We start from the raw sequence: 18455 nt of genomic DNA on the forward strand, positions 1-18455 counted from the left end.
GACCCTATAAATTATCTGTAGACTTTAACTGTAGCGCTGCTAATTGAACATGAGAATGTCTACATGGCAGTGGTTTGCACGGCAGGCCAATTAGTGCAAAGTCGCATGTTCGAGTTACAGCGCTAGCGTTTATTTTATTTTTTGCGATTTTCCATCTTGGGAACGTTCCGCCGCGTGCCACTGTAAATGGGCCGGCCCACGCTAGCCGCTCCTGTGCGAAGCGCCGGCATTTTGCCGCAGCGAGCGGCCTATAGGTGCTCCCGTTTCTCTCGTCGGATGGATTTACCTGCACATATACACATACGTACCTGACTAGCCCATGGGCAACATTGACCGGGAGGGGGCCCCTAGACTTCGGGGGCCCGGGGCGGTCTCCCCCCTGCCCCTCCCCAGGGCCGGTTCTGTCCATATCGATGCGCGCCAGAGCACGTCCGATTTGAACCGGCCAAATCCAAACGGATGACCAAGTGAGTGCGAGTCAGACCTCCCGTGCTCCGCAGCCCTCCACCTACGACGCGTCACGTCACTTCGCTGAGAACGAGTCGCCGACCAGCTCATATATAGCCCCAGCCCCCAGCGACAAGCACGAGCACTGCAATTTGCCCGACGTCGCGTAGCCAGTGGCGTCGTCTCCCGGGCGCTAAGAAACGGCAAGGCGTTGCCATCGATCAGAGACATGTCGGCGGCGGCGGCGAGCAGGGGCGTGCGCGCGCTGGCCGTCCTGGGGCGGTGCGTGCGGGCGCCGTTCCGTGCGCTGGTCCGCGCGCGCGACCTCTACGTCAGCCGGATGGCGGCCTGCGCGGCGGGGCGCGGGCCGGTGGACATAGCGGCCGTGTCCCGGAGCCGGAGCCAGGGGTTCCACTTCCACCAATTGGCCGGCGGCTCGTCAGGGCCGCCTCGCGCGCCGGGCCGCCCAGGAGCAGGAGCTGCGCCGTCGGGTCCACGGCCAGCACGGCGCGCAGGCCCGGCGCTGTCGCGGCCGCTTAACACGCGCCGACGGCATAGATGCCGGTGTGCTTGAATATACTCCCTCCGTTTTTTAGTCTGCATATAAGATTTGGTCAAAGTCAAGCTTTGTAAAGTTTGACCAATTTTGTATGAAAAAGTATCAACATTTACAATATTAAATATATATGGTATGAAAATTAATTTCATGATGCATCTAAAAAATTAATTTCATATTGTGAATCTTGATATTTTTTTCTATAAACTTAGTCAAAATTTGACTTTGACCAAATTTTATATGCGGACTAAAAAGAAACGGAGGAAGTAGTTGGCGGCCTGATGCGTCCGATTCTGAGTGCTACGCTCACTTGCTGCGTGTCAAGTAGTGGGAAATTATAAAGTTTTTGTTCTTTTCCCGGCCTTGGGGATTATCAATAATATTTCAAGGTTGTCGGCTTTCTTGACCGTCGCCATTAAAGAACGGGCTGCACCAACCTTTATCGGCCGGGCGGACATGCATGCTCGGCGACTCTTTTTTCCCTCGGACTCCAGGCCAAGTATCCGTTTTTCTCCATTCAACGACGGTGTGTTTTTGTTCGGCTGGACAGCGGCTGATCAGCATTCTTTTGCTTTTTGAAACGGCATGAAAAATGGCATTTTTCATGACAATTTATATGGGTGCGATGATGATAAATTTAGTTTAAAAGTTAATTTATACGGATTTGTCATGTTCATCAACCAAACTTGATATCTTCAGCGAACATAATTTGGCATAAAAATGTTCGATTTTTCATGCCTGTGACGTTCGCCGGATATTCTGATCCTAGTTTTTGTAGGCGCATTAGCCTTCTTTTGCTTAGTGCTAATGTTTGTCGGGTAGATGAGACCATAATTTACCCAAAGCGGCGCAAGCTGCAAGGCCCAACTTACACGAATAACGCTGATTGTCTTCTTAAGTGAGAGTTTGGCCATTTCTTCAAAAAAAAAGTGAGAGATTGGCCAAATCATGGTCTACGTGAACTTTTAAAAAGAGCGCTGAAATCGGCCAAGAATGTTTTCGAAGTCTATTCCTCATCGAGAATACCCCTTCCCTCCCTTCGCGTCGCCTCCCTCTGGGCGACGCCAGGGGTCCTTCAACCCTAGCACCGCAGGCCTCCCCTTCCCCCTCCTTCTGCCGCCGCTACCGCCGGCGTGGGCTGCAGTGGCAGCGGGCTCGGTGCCGAAGGCACCTGGGCGGGTGGATACGGCGTGATCTCATCTAAGGAGGCAGGGCGACCCCTCTTGTGAGATCCGAAGGCGGCAGCTGGGGCGTCGATCCCATGCCGTGTGGCGGCGGCCCTGTGGACGGCGGCGGTGGCAGCGCCCCATCCGGCGGGGTGGCTGATCTGTGCGGAGATGGTGGCGGTGGCGACTGCGGATCCAACGCCCCGATCGGATCCGCCGCGGGGTGGCCTTCCGCCGACCGGCGACGCGTGGAGAGACTGGCGAGGAGATGACAGATTTTTGCCGGATTGCCGATGACGGTGTTCGTCTTCGTGGAGAGGCTCCGCTCGGTTCCAGCTAGCCGCGGGATCGGGACGACGTGGCTTCCGGTGAAAATCGTGCCTGACTGCGGTCTTGGCGGACGATTGCGGCGTCTCGGACGTCGTTCCCTTCTCGAGGCATCGTCGTTGCAGGTAACGTCAACCTGATCGAGAGGTTCTGGGGGAAACCCTAGATCTAGGTTTACCGGATCGGACGATGGCGATGTTTTTGATGTCGTTCTCCCTCCTGGGAGCATCGTTTTGGAGCAAGTGCTGGCTGGAAGGGACAAGAGAAGGAGCGGCGTGGTATCTGACACATCAACAACGACAGGTCTCAGCGGCATGAAGCAGCGGGGTCTCGTCGGTGGGCGTGTGATGATGGACGAGAGCAGGAGCAGAAGCTGCGCCGTCGGGTCCACGGCCAGGACCGCGTGCAGGCTCGGCGCTGTCGCGGCCGCTTAACGCGTGCCGACGGCATATATGCCAGTGTATTCACTAGCTACAAAATTGCGTAGATGACAGTGTGCTTGAATATACTTGGCGGACTGATGCATCCATTAATTTGAGTGCTACGCTTACTTGCTGCGTGTCAAGTAGTAGTGAGAAACTGTGGAGTTTTTGTTCTTTTACCCGCCTTGGGATCATAAAATTTTCAGCGTCCAATTTTTTCTGCATAAGGACGACAGAGGGAGTGTTAGCGGATGGAGTTTGTGTTCGTGAGAATTCGAGGACAACATTTTTATCAAAATAAAAATAAAAATCGAGAACATCACTAGCCGAGACCAACCAGGCATGTGACCGCGACAATACGTACGGTAAGCCAAGGAAGCAAAAATGTAGTAGTAATAATCTAGCAACTGGACTAAATTGGTGTTAGCTGTTGGCCAGTTTTTTTGGGCGGTTTGAAAAATAAACCGCCTCTCCCTAGTTTAAAAAATAAGCCGCTTCCAAGATTTGTTGAGACTTCTAAATTAGTTATTCCATAACTAGTTTAGAAGCCCCAATGAATAAGAAAGGCGGTTTATGGAAAAAGCTGAGAAGAAAGCGGCTTAATTTTTTTTTTGAAAATGTCCAACAATTGCTGGCTATTTCATTGATTCATAGCAGGGAGAACATGATGATAAATAAAACAGTGTGCATGACGGTCATTTGACCAAGGATAAAAAGGAGAAAAAAAATAAAAAGAGATGCCTCACATAACCTATAATCTCACGGAGGATCCCTGAATGGGCTCTCAATACAGCTTGCTCCCGCGAGTCTTCATAACTCGATCGAGCTTTTCAAATCCCTCATAATGTCAGATGTGGATGCGACATTTGTTTTGAAAGTGCATCTATTTCTCTCCTGCCAAATTTCCCAGCATGTTGCAAGAAGCATGGTTTTCACTCCTTTTCGCTCCCCCGGCGCCGCCCTGCTGATTATATTTCTGACGATTGTCAAAGGTTTTTTTTGGCGCCACTCGTCCTTTGGCGTGAAGGTGGAGCAGCCGCGCCATGACGCCACCTGTTGCCACACGCTCCAAGCCATGGGACACTCCCAGATAATGTGCTTGCTTGTTTCCAAGCTCCTGTGGCAGAGCTGACAGAAATAGCCATTTGGCCAGCCTCGTCGCTGAAGTCTGTCATTGGACCAGATTCGGTTTTGCAGCAGCAGCCAGCAAAAAAACTTTATCTTCCCTAGAGCCCAGGCTTTTCAGATGATGCCTTCAAAGACTGAATTGTGCCGTCCCTGAAAATGCATCTGGTAAGTGGAACTTGCTGTGTATTCTCCTTTCGCCTCCATGTTCCACCGAATTTGGTCCCTTTCATCTTCATTTAGCAGGATGTTTGCCTCTCGGATCCTTCGGTGCAACCGTAGAAAATCAGGGAGTATCGTGTTGATATCACCGTGCTCAAGGTCGTTGATCCATGCTTCGTTTTGTAGCGCTTCTGAAACTGTTCTGTTTTTACGCCGGGAGTGCTTGAACAAGGCTGGATAGCCTTGAGCAAGAGTTCCAGGGCCTAGCCATGCTGATCGCCAAAACGACGTCGTTCTGCCATCTCCAATTGTCACCGTTGTTGCTGCAGCAAACAAGGCTCTGTCCACGTCATCGCATGGCGGTGGTGTGCCAACCCATGGTCTGTCCGGGTCTTTCCAAGCAATCCATAGCCAGCGTAGCCGGAGTGCTCGGCTGAAACTTTGCAGGTCCAGGATGCCAAGCCCTCCCTTCTCAGTTGGCGCACAGACTGTTGGCCAATTTACCCTGCAGCTAGCCCCCGTTGTTTCCTCCTCCTGCTTCCAAAGGAAACGCCTCCTACACTTATCGATTTCTTTGAGTAATTTTGGTGGAACTCGCAGCACTGAGAGGGCGAAGGTCGGCATGGCACTGAGCACACTGCGGACCAGCACTCTTCTGCTGCTCAGGGGGAGAAGGCGGCCTTTCCAACCTGCTAATCGAGCTCTGATCCGATCAATAAGGAACTGCAGGTGCACTAGTCTAAGCCGTGTTGTTGTTACCGGGAGCCCAAGATATCTAATGGGGAAATGGGCGACGAAACCACCAAAACTCCTGAGAATCTCAGAGAGATCAATTTGTTCACATCGTATCAGTGTTGCAGTTGATTTGGCCGGGTTGATATGTAGCCTAGTGGCGTTGCCAAACTCAGTTAGGATCTCCATGATAGTTTGCACTTCATGCTGGTTTGGGTTTGCGAAGATTACTGCATCGTCCGCATAGAGACTAACTCTAAGCTTGACTTCACGACCTGGTAGAGGAGTGATCAGATCGTGCTCCACCGCCGCTTTGATTACTCTATGCAGCGGATCAATGGCTAGGATGAAAAGGAGCAGTGATAGGGGCTCGCCTTGCCGCAGCCCCTTTTGGTGATCTATCTTCGGCCCTGGGACGCCATTGAGCAGAAAATTCGACGAGGAGGTGGAGAGAAGTAGTGCAATCCAGTCGCGCCATCGTGCGCTAAAACCTAGCTGTTGGAGGAGCTCAAGCAGGTAGTCCCAGGAGACATTGTCAAATGCCTTGGAGATGTCTAATTTGAGTAGCAGGGCCGGAGTTTTCTTTGCGTGGAGTGACTTGACATAGTTTTGCACAAAGAGGTAGCTATCATGTATGCATTTTGTCCCGAGGAACGTCGTCTGTGCCGGGGAGATCAGGCTTTGGATCACCGTCGCTAGGCGGAGCGAGAGCACTTTGGAGATCAGTTTTGCGACGGAGTGCACTAAGCTAATCGGTCTGTAGTCGTTAATTGTAGCAGCGCCATCCTTCTTAGGAAGAAGAACCAGAACAGCTGTGTTTAGCATGTGGAAATTATCCCCGGCTAGATGGTAGAATTGATGAAAAACCTCCATGACATCCCTTTTTATGGTTGGCCAGCAGCTTCTGGAGAAGACACTTGAGAAACCATCTGGGCCCGGTGACTTCTCCGCCGGCGATTGCTTGATCGCCTGCCACACTTCCTGCTCAGTGAATGGATTGTCTAGGCCACCACCTTGTACCGTAGGCATGTCGATGTAGCTCCAGTCGATAGTGTGTGGTCGGTTCTTCCTAGTTCCTAACGATCCAGCGAAATGGCTACGGACGATTTCCTCCTTGTCGTCATGGGTGGTGGCAATACCCCTCGATCCATGCAGCGAGTGGATGAAGTTTTTCCTGCGCCTGGCATTGATCTTGGCTTGGAAAAAGGTTGTTTGAGCGTCTCCTGCCTGCAGCCATGTTATCCTTGATGCTTGGCGTTTTCGGACTCTTTCCACCGCCGCCAGCCCCAGAATACGCAGCTTCAGAAGCTTTCAAAGGTGAAACTCACTCTGTGTAAGCGGCCGGCGTTCTTGTGCTATGTCTAGTCGGAGAACCACCAGCGTGGCGAGCTGCAGCTGCATTTTTGCATCGCTAAACAGTGATCTGCTCCAAATTTTTAAGTCCCTAGCTATCCAGTGCATTTTGATGTTCAGGCGGGCGAATGCGCATGCCGCTGGGACTGGCCGCTGCCATGCTTGCTGCACCGTCTCGTGGAAACGCGGGAACCGTGGCCAGAAAGATTCAAAACGGAACCGTGGCGCCAGCCTAGGGGCAGCAACAGTAGCTAGAAGCAGCGGGCAGTGATCCGAGCATGAGGTGGACGCCGCGTGCAGCATGAAATCCGGGAACATGACCTCCCACTCGATTGTGCAGAAGAACTTGTCTATGCTCGCTAGGGTTGGGTCCTGGCGCTCGCTACTCCAAGTGAAGTGCCTATTTTTGCATTTGATTTCGTGCAGGCCACCAGCGTCAATTGCCGTCCTAAACTTACCCATGACCCTCCTATTTATATTGCTGTTGTTTTTGTCACGGGCCTCGTAGATGATGTTAAAATCACCATTTAGGAGCCATGGCTCTCCTCGGGGAGGGGCGCTTCTCGCTAGCTCGCCAGGAAACTGTCCTTTCGAGTGCTCTCAGATGGACCGTAGACTGTTGTCAACCAAAAACTAGCTCCTGATGATAGAACGGTGACCTTGGCCGTGATGAAGAACTCCCCGATCGTGTGGGATTGGATTCTAGCCGAGGTTGAGTCCCAGAAGATAGCGACGCCTCCTCTTGTGCCATTAGCTGGTAGAACAATGCAGTCATCAAGCCTTGGGCCTCCTACTTCCCTGGCGATCACTGGCGTCCACTCTTCAAGCTTGGTTTCCTGGATGCAGAGAATGGCGAGGTGGTGCGTGTTTGCCGTGTCCTGCACTACGGACCGCCGGGCTGGATTGTTCAGGCCCCGGACATTCCAACTCATGATCGGGCCTACTGTGCTACTCATCAGGAACTTGTGTCATACGTAGGGGGCTGGCTGTGGGCGCAAGCCAGGATTGAACAACGACGACTACTTTTACTGAAAATAACGACGAGTACACTTTCCTACCATCCGGGGGTTGCCGGCGGCCACCAATAGTCCCAAAACCCCGTCGGCAAACAGCTAGCAACCATGCCCAACTACTGTTACAACTCGCAAGCCGTACGGCTAACAAACTACTCCCTAACTTCACCCAGCCCATGGTTGGTCGTCGTCGACCACGGTGCTGAACTAACATGGGGAAAACCGGGTGGCCAGAGGCCTCTCCATCGACACCAAGCATGCCAGCAGCAGCCTTCAGAGCCTGGGCGTCCAGGCGGGTCAGCCTTGCGATCGCAGCGATGTCTTCATCAGTCAGGGGCTCGTCGAAGCGACAGATGAGCGCCTCGGCCGCTGTCGCTGTCATCTTCTCCTAAGGTCCCAGGATCCCAAGGCCATGCACCAATCGAAAGGTTGCACGCTGCGCATGGGGCACCGATGACGGGTTGCTTGCCTGACGCGCGCTATCTCGGACAGGGACACTGGTCGCTTTGGTCTTGGGGGGGGGGGGCTTGTCTCTTGCTGGCGGCTTGCCGATCACCGGAGTGGGTGCACTGGTGAAGAACGGAAGCGTCGGTGGCTGCGGCTCCTCACTTCCACCACCCCCGCCCAGCTACAACTCAGTCACCTGCCTTGTCACGGCCCCCAGCTGGAGCGCGTGCGAGGTCGTGGTAGTGGGGGTGTGGCGCACCAGGGACAGCGCCGGCCCAAGGTCCAGCGATTCCCCACTGCCCCCATCTTCGTCGGCGAAATCGAGGGGCTTGTTGATCTTGGCCGCGATCACCTTGTCCAGCGCCGGGGCCAAATCATTAGGGCGTTTAGGTGGAGTCAGCTGCTGCTTGGCCCCCTAAAAGAACTCGGCCACCGGGTCATCCGCCGGTGCAGTTGAGGAGGATGCAGTGTCTCGATGCAGCTTGCGAGGTGGGCGAGCAGGGATATGGACTCCCCCCCGCCCCGGCCACTGCAGCTTTTCCTTGGCCGGCTCAGCTTCCTTGAAGGCCGACGAGCAGGCGCCCTCCTTGCTCTTTCCTCTGGAGCCACCAGTGGCAAGCTCCCAGAGTGCCTGCGGGTGCGCACCAGCGTCGAGCGGCCGGTCTCCAGGCGCACAGTGGCGGTGCCTCGACGTCGGGGTGCGGCTGCGGTGCCTGCTGGTGGCCTTGGGCGCCTTGCCGTGATCACCCGCACGCCCTCTCCCTAGCAGCGCCTCCTTCCACGATCATCGGTGGTGGCCTTGATCGTCTCCGTCATGATCCCTGTGGGCACCCCCCAGCGGCATCCCCTTGCAGCCAGAGGAGGAGACGCGTGGGGGTGGGCGCAGCAGGGGCGCCGGGGCCTGTGCGGGCCGTCCATCTTTGACGTGCACGGTCCAGACCCCAGAGTCGATGCGGGGGTATGGGCAGTCGTCATCGTCATCGTCGTCGGAGGGGAGGCCACTCTACGGTGAGTGCGAGGAGCGCGGCAAAAACGGCGTCCAGTCCTCCACTCGGTCGACATGCAGCAGCAGGTCATACTTCAGCAGCTCCGGTGGAGGGGCAACCGTGCGGCTCGGTGGCGAGTAGCCGTGCATCTCCTCCACGCGGCCTGCCCCCCTCGCATGCTTCAAGATCGTCCGCTTGGTCGGGATGAAGGAGAGGTTCCAGACCCAGCCCAGCACGCGAACAGCTTGGTGTCGGCGCGCTCGAAGGTCCGGCTGTCGAGCCGGTCGACGATCACCTTGTCTCCAAGGGCCTCCACTGCGCCTTGTAGTGTCCAGAGCTGCATGGGCAGCTTCTCAATGACGGCCCGGACGTGCAGCATCCACTTTTGGTCCACGGCGTGGGCGTCCTCCTGCTAGGCCTCCAGCATGAACGGCACTCCATCGACGGTGAGCGAGCTATGCCGCACCGTCAGATCCTTGTGCGCCGACAGATTGAAGAAGACGAAGAAGTCTTCGGGGTCATGGGCGGTCACGCGCAACAGGTGAGGTGGGATCTTCAGCTCCTTCTCCAGCGCCCGTCCGATGGACAGAGGGCTAGCAGCGTGCGCCTTGGTGCCCACCGCGGTGAGGACAACGGTGTGCTGGTTCAGCAGAAACACTTGGTGCTCCATCGCAGGGGTGGAGGCGATGACCTTGTGGCTGTTGCGCGGGCGGTGGGAGTGGTCGACGGCCGGTGCCAGCCCCATGGCAGCAGGGGGCGAGGAGGAGGTGCGAGCGGCTGGGATGCAGGGGGGCCGTGAGCAGGGGAGGCCGAGCGCATAGGGTCGCCAAGCCGCTCTCTAGCAGAGCCCCCTCCTCTCTTTCTTCATGGATTTTGCGGGCATTCCCAGCCGTAGTGCCCCTGCCGCTTGCAGATGATGTAGCGCATGGGGTCTCTACAATCTACTCTACGATGGCGAGTGATCAGGCAACGAAAACATAGACCTTTGAACCTGCTTAAAAAGGCCTCGCGGCCGGAGGCGTGGCAATGGCGACGAGTGGAGGACAGCTGCTTCCAGATCAGGCCAGGGGCCGCTGGATCCGAGCACGCGCGTCGGTTCTTGCGGGATTGATGGAGCGTCCATCCCTCTTCAATGGCGCCGTCAATGCTTCCCTCTGCCGGCCGAGCTTGGGGTGGAGGAACCACCACAATGGATTTTAGGCGGTTACCCCCAAGATGGGGCGCGTGGGATTATCCGCCGGGGCAGACGCCGCAGCAGAGCCGGATCCGCACGGGGAGGGCCCAGCCGATGCACGGAATCGCGGCGACGGGGCAGCAGGCGTCTCCGGCACCTGGGACGGACCGCTGGACGCGGCCCAGATATCCCCCTTCTCCGGGGTGCTCCAGGCCAGGCTGGTGGTCGGCGAGGCCGGGGCCCCCGCTTGGGAGCAGTGCGGCATGGCCAGGGGCGGGTCCTCCGGCCGCCTGAGGCAGGGCTGGGGCGTTTGGTGGCCGCCACGGCCGGAGTGGCCCGCGGCGCAGAGGGTGAGGAGGGAGAGGAGCTCAGCTGATCTACGTCACTCAAAATATGCTTCCTCAGCCTCTGGCGGCTTATTTTTTAAACTGCCAAAAGAACTGGCCCTTATCTCGCTGGAGCAAGGATCATGAAAAGCGCAAAAGATACTCTATCACGTCTCCATTGTTTCTTTATCTTAATTATTACATCACTTGGATTATCTCTGATCTATTTTCTTCGTTCCTAAATGTAAGTTTTTTTGGAGATTTTAATATGGACTGGATATGAATCAAAATGAATAAATCTACACTCTGAACTAGGTCTATATACATGTATATAGTCCATATTGAAATTCCTAGAAAAACTTATATTTAGGAATAGAGGAAGTAAGTCACACGCATATATCAAATGCCAATACAGATATGTGTCTTTTGTTATTCCTGGAGTGTCAGTTTGATTACTAGATGGTTGTGATACTGTTCTCATTCAAAAACCCATCTAGAATGCCTTGCAAAACTGTAGACATACGGTTACTACGTGGTGTTGAACGTGACATATTTGTATAACTATTCCTATCTTCTCTAGCCTTGTATAGTTGACTCTTTGAAATATGGTAGAATTAGTTTCCTTGTCACGCAAGACATCCTGTGTATATATTGTGACGTACTCCATGGAATACAATGAGTTGCACTGCATTTCCTTTCTATATGCTATCAGTTTTACCGCAATCTCCTCTCGCTTCCGCAACCCGCACCCGCTGCACCCTCCCGTAGCCGCCGCTGCCACCAACTCCAAACCCTAACGCCGCCGCCGCCGCTACCTCTCCCGTAGCCGCCGCCGCTGCCTCCTCCTACCCTAAACCCTACGCCGTCGCTGCTCCCTTCTTCCCAGAGCCGCCACTGCTCCCTTCTCCCCAAACCCTAGTGCCGCCGCCGCTGCTATTCTACAGCCACTGCCTCCCCTTCCCTCGGCCACCACTCAAACCCTAAGCCGCCACCACTACTCTCTTCCTCCTATAGCCACCACCTCCTCCTTCCCATCACCCGATGCCACCATGTCCCGCTCCAAGGCCGATCCATCCGACGCCGGTTCTTTCGCCAGTGCCATGTTCACCTCCGACCGCCTCAACGAGCTTCACATCAAAGACCATGTACCCGTCATCCTCGACTAGCCATCCTACAACGTGTGGCGCGCCTACTTCACGCTCCTGTTCCACTCTTACCGTCTCATCGAGCATGTTGACGGGAGCGTCGACTTCCGCGACATGAAGGACAACGACGAGTGGCTTGCCATGGACGCCTGCATAGTCAAGTGGCTCTTCCTCACCATCTCCGGCGGCCTCTTCAACATGGTGAACTCCCGTGACCCGTCAGCGTATGTGTAGTGACCCGATCCCAATGGACCGTAGTCTCTGTGCTTAAGTGTCATCCCTGGATCAGTATTGCTGACACACACAATACTCGAGGATTTATTGCAGAGTTCAATCACACATTTATTACATGACTGTCTCGAAAAGAGAACTTATTACAATAATATGGCTGAAGGCCATCTAAATAAGATAACTGCGGAAGCTTCGAAGATAAATGAGTCCATCCAACTCCACGGCAAAACTGAGTGCATGACAACGACCTATCGCACCTTACTCTTCGTCTGAAAATTCTGCAACATGATACGTTGCAGCCGCGTAGGTCAACACATGGAATATGCTGGCAAGATAACACCATAGAGCAATGAACAAATAACAGCTATCACTACATGCATATTTGGCTGGTGGAGGCTCTACTGTTATCATTTGCATAAAGCTAATTTTTTCCTACAACAAAGGAATATATTTTATTTAACTACAAATTTTATGACATTATTGAGAAGGTTCCTCTAACTCAATCCCAAAATAATAATTATAACCCAACAATTTCATTAAGTAAAGTGATAAGATCAACATAATAATTCAAGACAGATACTCAAGATGTCCATAACCGGGGACACGGCTAACCATGATTAGTTTGTACACTCTGCAAAGGTTGCGCACTTTTCCCCACAAGACTCGATCTCCTCCATTGGATTTCTCGCACTACATGATGTTTGATCAATAGATGACCGAGACACAGTCTTGTTGGGGAACGTAGCAATAATTCAAAAAATTTCCTACGTGTCACCAAGATCAATCTAGGAGATACTAGCAACGAGAGAGAGGGAGTGCATCTTCATACCCTTGAAGATCTCTGAGCGGAAGCGTTACAAGAATGCAGTTGGTGGAGTCGTACACGCAGCGATTCATATCGCGGTCGATTCCGATCTAAGCGCCGAACAACGGCGCCTTTGTTTTCAACACACGTACAGCCCGGGGCGTCTCCTCCTTCTTGATCCAGCAAGGGGGGAGGAGAAGTTGAGGGAGAACTCCGACAGCACGACGGCGTGGTGGTGATGGAGCTCATGGTTCTCCGGCAGGGCTTCGCCAAGCGGTACGGAGGAGGAGGAGGTGTAGGAGAGGGGGAGGGGCTGTGCCAGGGGAAGGGTGCGGCTGCCCTATCTCTCCCTCACTATATATAGGGGGGAAGGGGGTGGAGGAGGCGTCATAGGGTTCCCTAGGGGATGGGCGGCGGCCACAGGGGAAAGCCTAGATGGGTTTGGGTGCCCCCACCCCTAGAAACTTGCCCCCAAGCCGGGAGGGTTGGCTGCCCTAGGGGAGGCGCCCCCACCTCTTCAAGTTATGTGAGATGGGGTGGGAGGGGCGCTCAGCCCCTTAGTGGGCTGATGTGCCCCCTCCCCTTGGCCATAAGGCCCCCCAACACTTGTCGGGGCCTCCGAAACCCCTTTCGGACACGCTGGTCGTCACCCGGTACCCCCGGAACAATTCTGGAATCCAATACCCTTCGTCCAATATATCGATCTTCACCTCCGGACCATTCCGGAACTCCTCGTCACGTCCGGGATCTCATCCGGGACTCCGAACAACTCTAGCGTCACAGAACATTAAGTGTGTAGACCCTACGGGTTCGGGAACCATGCAGACAGGACCGAGACATCTCTTCGGCCAATAACCAATAGCGGGATCTGGATACCCATATTGGCTCCCACATGTTCCATGATTATCTCATCGGATGAACCACGATGTCGGGGATTCAATCAATCCTGTATACAAATCCCTTTGTCTATCGGTATGTTACTTGCCCGAGATTCGATCATCGGTATCCCCATACCTCGTTCAATCTTGTTACTGGCAAGTCTCTTTACTCGTTTCTTAACGCATGATCCCATGGCTAACTCCTTAGTCACATTGAGCTCATTATGATGATGCATTACCGAGTGGGCCCAGAGATACCTCTCCGTCATACGGAGTGGCAAATCCCAGTCTTGATTCGTGCCAACCCAACAGACACTTTCGGAGATACCTGTAGTGCACCTTTATAGTCACCCAGTTATGTTGTGACATTTGGTACACCCAAAGCATTCCTACGGTATCCGGGAGTTGCACAATCTCATGGTCTAAGGAAATGATACTTGACATTAGAAAAGCTTTAGCAAACGAACTACACGATCTTGTGCTACGCTTAAGATTGGGTCTTGTCCATCACATCATTCTCCTAATGATGTGATCCCGTTATCAATGACATCCAATGTCCATGGTCAGGAAACCGTAACCATCTATCGATCAATGAGCTAGTCAACTAGAGGCTTACTAGGGACATGTTGTGGTCTATGTATTCACACATGTATTACGGTTTCCGGTTAATACAATTATAGCATGAACAATAGACAATTATCACGAACAAGGAAATATAATAATAACCATTTTATTATTGCCTCTAGGGCATATTTCCAACAGTCTCCCACTTGCACTAGAGTCAATAATCTAGTTCACATCGCCATGTGATTAACACTCATAGTTCACATCGCCATGTGACTAATACCCAAAGAGTTTACTAGAGTCAATAGTCTAGTTCACATCGCCATGTGATTAACACTCATAGAGTTCTAGGGTTTGATCATGTTATGCTTACGAGAGAGGTTTTAGTCAACAGGTCTGCAACATTCAGATCTGTGTGTTCTTCGCAAATCTTGATTTCATATTGTAGATGTTGCTACTATGCTCCACTATACATATCCGGTTTGCTACTCAGAGTCATCCGGATAGGTGTTAAAGCTTGCATCGACGTAACCCTTTACGCCGAACTCTTTATCACCTCCATAAACGAGAAACATTTCCTTATTCCTAAGGACAATTTTGACTGCTGTCCAATGATCCACTCCTGGATCACTCTTGTACCCCCTTGCCAGACACGTGGCAAGGCACATCGCGGTACACAACATGGCATATCGTATAGAGCCTATGGCTAAGGCATAGGGGATGACTTTCGTCATTTCTCTTTCTTATGCCATGGTCGAGCTTCAAGTCTTAACTTCACACCTCAAAACTCAGGCAAGAACTCCTTCTTTGACTGATCCATCTTGAACTCCTTTAAGATCATGTCAAGGTATGTGCTCCGTGAAAGTCTTATCGGGCGTCTTGATCTATCGCTATAGATCTTGATACCCAACACGTAAGCAGTTTTACACAGGTCTTCCTTTGAAAAACTCCATTAAAACAACCCTTTATGCTTTCTAGAAATTCTACATCATTTTCGATCAACAATATGTCATCCATATATACCTATTAGAAATGTTGTAGTGCTCCCACTCACTTTCTTGCAAATACAAGTTTCTTGCAAACTTTGTATAAACCCAAATGCTTTGATTGCCTCATCAAAGCGTATGTTTCAACTCCGAGATGCTTTCTCCAATTCATAGAAGGATCGCTGGAGTTTGCATACCTTTTAGCATCCTTAGGATTGACAAAAACCTTTTGGTTGTATCACATACTCCCTCCATCCGGAAATACTTGTCATCAAAATGGATGAAAATGGATGTATCCAGAACTAAAATACATCTAGATACATTAATTTCAATGACAAGTATTTTCGGACGGAGGGAGTACAACCTTTCCTCACGAAAATCGTCAAGGAAACTTTGTTTTGACATCCATCTGCCTGATTTCGTAAATGAAAATGCAGCAACTGCTAACATAGTTCTAACATACTTTAGCATCGCTATGATTGAGAGAGTCTCATCATAGTCAACTCCTTGAACTTGTCGGAAACTTCTTTGAGACAAGTCGAGCTTCACAAATGGTGACATTACCATCAGCGTCTGTCTTCTTCTTAAAGATCCATTTATTCTCAATGGCTTACCGTTCATCGGGAAAGTCCACCAAAGTCCATACTTTGTTCTCATACATGGATCCTATCTCGGATTTCATGGCTTCTAGCCATTTGTTGGAATCCGGGCCCACCATAGCTTCTTCATAGCTCATAAGTTCATCGTTGTCCAACAACATGACCTTTAAGACAGGGTTACCACTGAGAAGTTGTACACACCCTTGTCGACCTACGTGGTTCAATAGTAATTTGATCTGAAGCTTCATGATCATCACCGTTAGCTTTCTCTTCAACTGACGTAGTTGCCATAGAAACATCTTGCTGTGCTGCGCTACTCTCTTGTTGAAGTGAAGGTTCAACAACCTCATCAAGTTCTATCTTCCTCCCACTCTCTTTCTAGAGAAAGGACCTGTTCTTAGCGATAAACACTTTGCCCTTAGATCTGAGATAGAAGGTATACCCAATCGTCTCGTTTGGGTATTCTATGAAGATACAATTTTCCGCTTTGGGTTCGAGCTTTTCTGACCGAAGCCTATCGACATAAGCATCGTAGCCCCAAACCTTAAGAAACAACAACTTTGGTCTCTTGCCAAACCATAGTTCATACGGTGTCGTCTCCACAGACTTAGATGGTGCCCTATTTAAAGTGAATTTAATTGTCTTTAATGCATAACCCCCCAAAAAATAGCAGTAGATTGGTAAGAGACATCATACACCATATCCAATAAGGTTCGATTACGACGTTCGGACACACCATCATGCTATGGTGTTCTAGGCGGCGTCAACTATGAAACGATTCCACCTTGTCTTTAGTGATTGCCAAACTCTACTTTCCCTTTGATCAGATCAAAGGAACTTGATCTTCTTGTTACGATGATTCTCAACTTAACTCTGGAATTGCTTGAACTTTTCAAACATTTCAGACTTATGCTTCATTAAGTAAATATACCCATATCTATTAAATTCACCGGTGAAGGTGAGAAAATAACGATATCCACCGCGCGCGTCAACACTCATCGGACCGCACACATTAGCATGTATGATTTCCAACAAGTCACTTGCCCGTTCTTGTTCCAAAGAACGGGGTTTTAGTCATCTTGCTAAAGAGGCATGGTTCGCATGTGTCAAGTGATTCAAAATCAAGTGACTTCAAAAGTCCATTAGCATGGACGTTCTTTCATGCGCTTTACATCAATATGACTTAAGCGGCAGTGCCACATGAAAGTGGTACTATCATTATCAACTCTACATCTTTTGGCGTCAATGTTATGAACATGTGTATAACTATGACCAGGATTCAATAAACCATTCACATTGGGTGCATGACCATAGAAGGTATTATTCATGTAATCAGAATAACCATTATTCTCTGACTTAAATGAATAACCGTATTGCAATAAACATGATCTAATCATGTTCATGCTCAACGCAGACACCAATGCAAATGACATTTATCTAGGTTCAACACTATTCCTGAAGGTAGAGGGAGCGTGCGATGGTGATCACATCAACCTTGGAAACACTTCCAACACACATCGTCACCTCGCCCTTAGCTAGTCTCCGTTAATTCCGTAGCTTTTGTTTCGAGTTACCAATATTAGCAACTGAACCGGTATCTAATACATAGGTGCTACTAGGAGTACTAGTAAGGTACACATCAATAACACACATATATCAAATATACTTTTGTTGAAGTTGAAAGCCTTCTTATCTACCAAGTATTTGAGGCAGTTTCGCTATCAGTGACCGTTCCCCTAATTGAAGCACTTTGTCTCGGGTTTGGGTTCTTGGGTTTCTTCACTGGAGCGGCAACTGGCTTGCCATTCAAGAAGTTTCCCTTCTTGCCCTTGCCCTTCTTTCAAACCAGTGCTCTTGTTAACCATCTACACTTGATGCTCCTTCTTGATTTCTACCTTTATAGCCTTAAGCATGATGAACAGCTCCAAGATTATCTTCCCTTGCATGTTATAGTTCATCACGAAACTCTAGTAGCTTGGTGATAGCAACTGAAGAACTTTTGTCAATCACTCTCTTATCTGGAAGATTAACTCCCACTTGATTCAAGTGATTGAAGTACCCAAACATTCTGAGCACATGCTCACTGCTGAGATATTCTCCTCCATCTTGTAGGCAAAGGTCTTGTCAGAGGTCTCAACCTCTCAACACGGGCATGAGCCTGAAATACCAATTTCAGCTCTTCGAACATCTCATATGTTCTATGGTGTTCAAAACGCTTTTGGAGCCCCGACTCTAAGACATAAAGCATGGCGCACTAAACTATCAGGTAGTCATCAGAACGTGTCTACCAGATGTTCACAACATCCACAGACAACGTCAGAGGGGTTGGCACACCAAGCGGTGCATCAAGGACAGAAGCCTTCTGTGTAGCAGTGAGGACAATCCTCAGACTACGGCCCTAGTCCGCACAATTGCTTACAATATATTTCAACTTAGTCTTTCTCTAGGAACGTATTAAAACAAAGAGCTAAAGCATGAGCTATTAATCCACAACATAATTTGCAAAGACAATTTAGACTATGTTCATGATAATTAAGTTCATCTAATCAAATTATTCAATGAACTCCCACTCAGATAGACATCCCTCTAGTCATGTAAGTGATACATGATCCGAATCGACTAGGTCGTGTCCGATCATCATGTGAGACAGACTAGTCATCAACGGTGAACATCTCCATGTTGATCGTATCTACTATACGACTCATGTTCGACCTTTCGGTCTCTCGTGTTTCGAGGCCATGTCTGTACATGCTAGGCTCGTCAAGTCAACCTAAGTGTTTTGCATGTGTAAATCTGGCTTACACCCATTGTATTCGAACGTTAGAATCTATCACACCCGATCATCACGTGGTGCTTCAAAACAACGAACCTTCGCAACGGTGCGCAGTTAGGGGGAACACTTTCTTGAAATTTTAGTGAGGGATCATCTTATTTATGCTATCGTCGTTCTAAGCAAATAAGATGTAAACATGACAAACATCACATGCAAATCATAAAGTGACATGATATGG

General features: G+C 50.6%; 1 protein-coding gene across 1 annotated transcript; it reads right to left on the bottom strand.

The window, feature by feature from the left end:
- Positions 1-6248: 6248 nt before the first annotated feature.
- On the bottom strand, positions 6249-6752 carry LOC147974678 (uncharacterized). Its single transcript, XM_087520111.1, has one exon. The coding sequence runs from the start codon at positions 6750-6752 to the stop codon at positions 6249-6251; it is 504 nt and encodes a 167-aa protein (XP_087376237.1).
- Between the last annotated feature and the right edge of the window lie 11703 nt (positions 6753-18455).

This window comes from Triticum urartu, chromosome 4A (genome assembly GCF_056163025.1).
Source record: "Triticum urartu cultivar PI428250 chromosome 4A, HENAU_Tu73, whole genome shotgun sequence".
Lineage (NCBI taxonomy): Eukaryota > Viridiplantae > Streptophyta > Magnoliopsida > Poales > Poaceae > Triticum > Triticum urartu.

Bases quoted from the DNA above. Each gene is read 5' to 3' on its own strand.
- LOC147974678 (XM_087520111.1), bottom strand. From the start codon at position 6,752: ATGGGTAAGTTTAGGACGGCAATTGACGCTGGTGGCCTGCACGAAATC.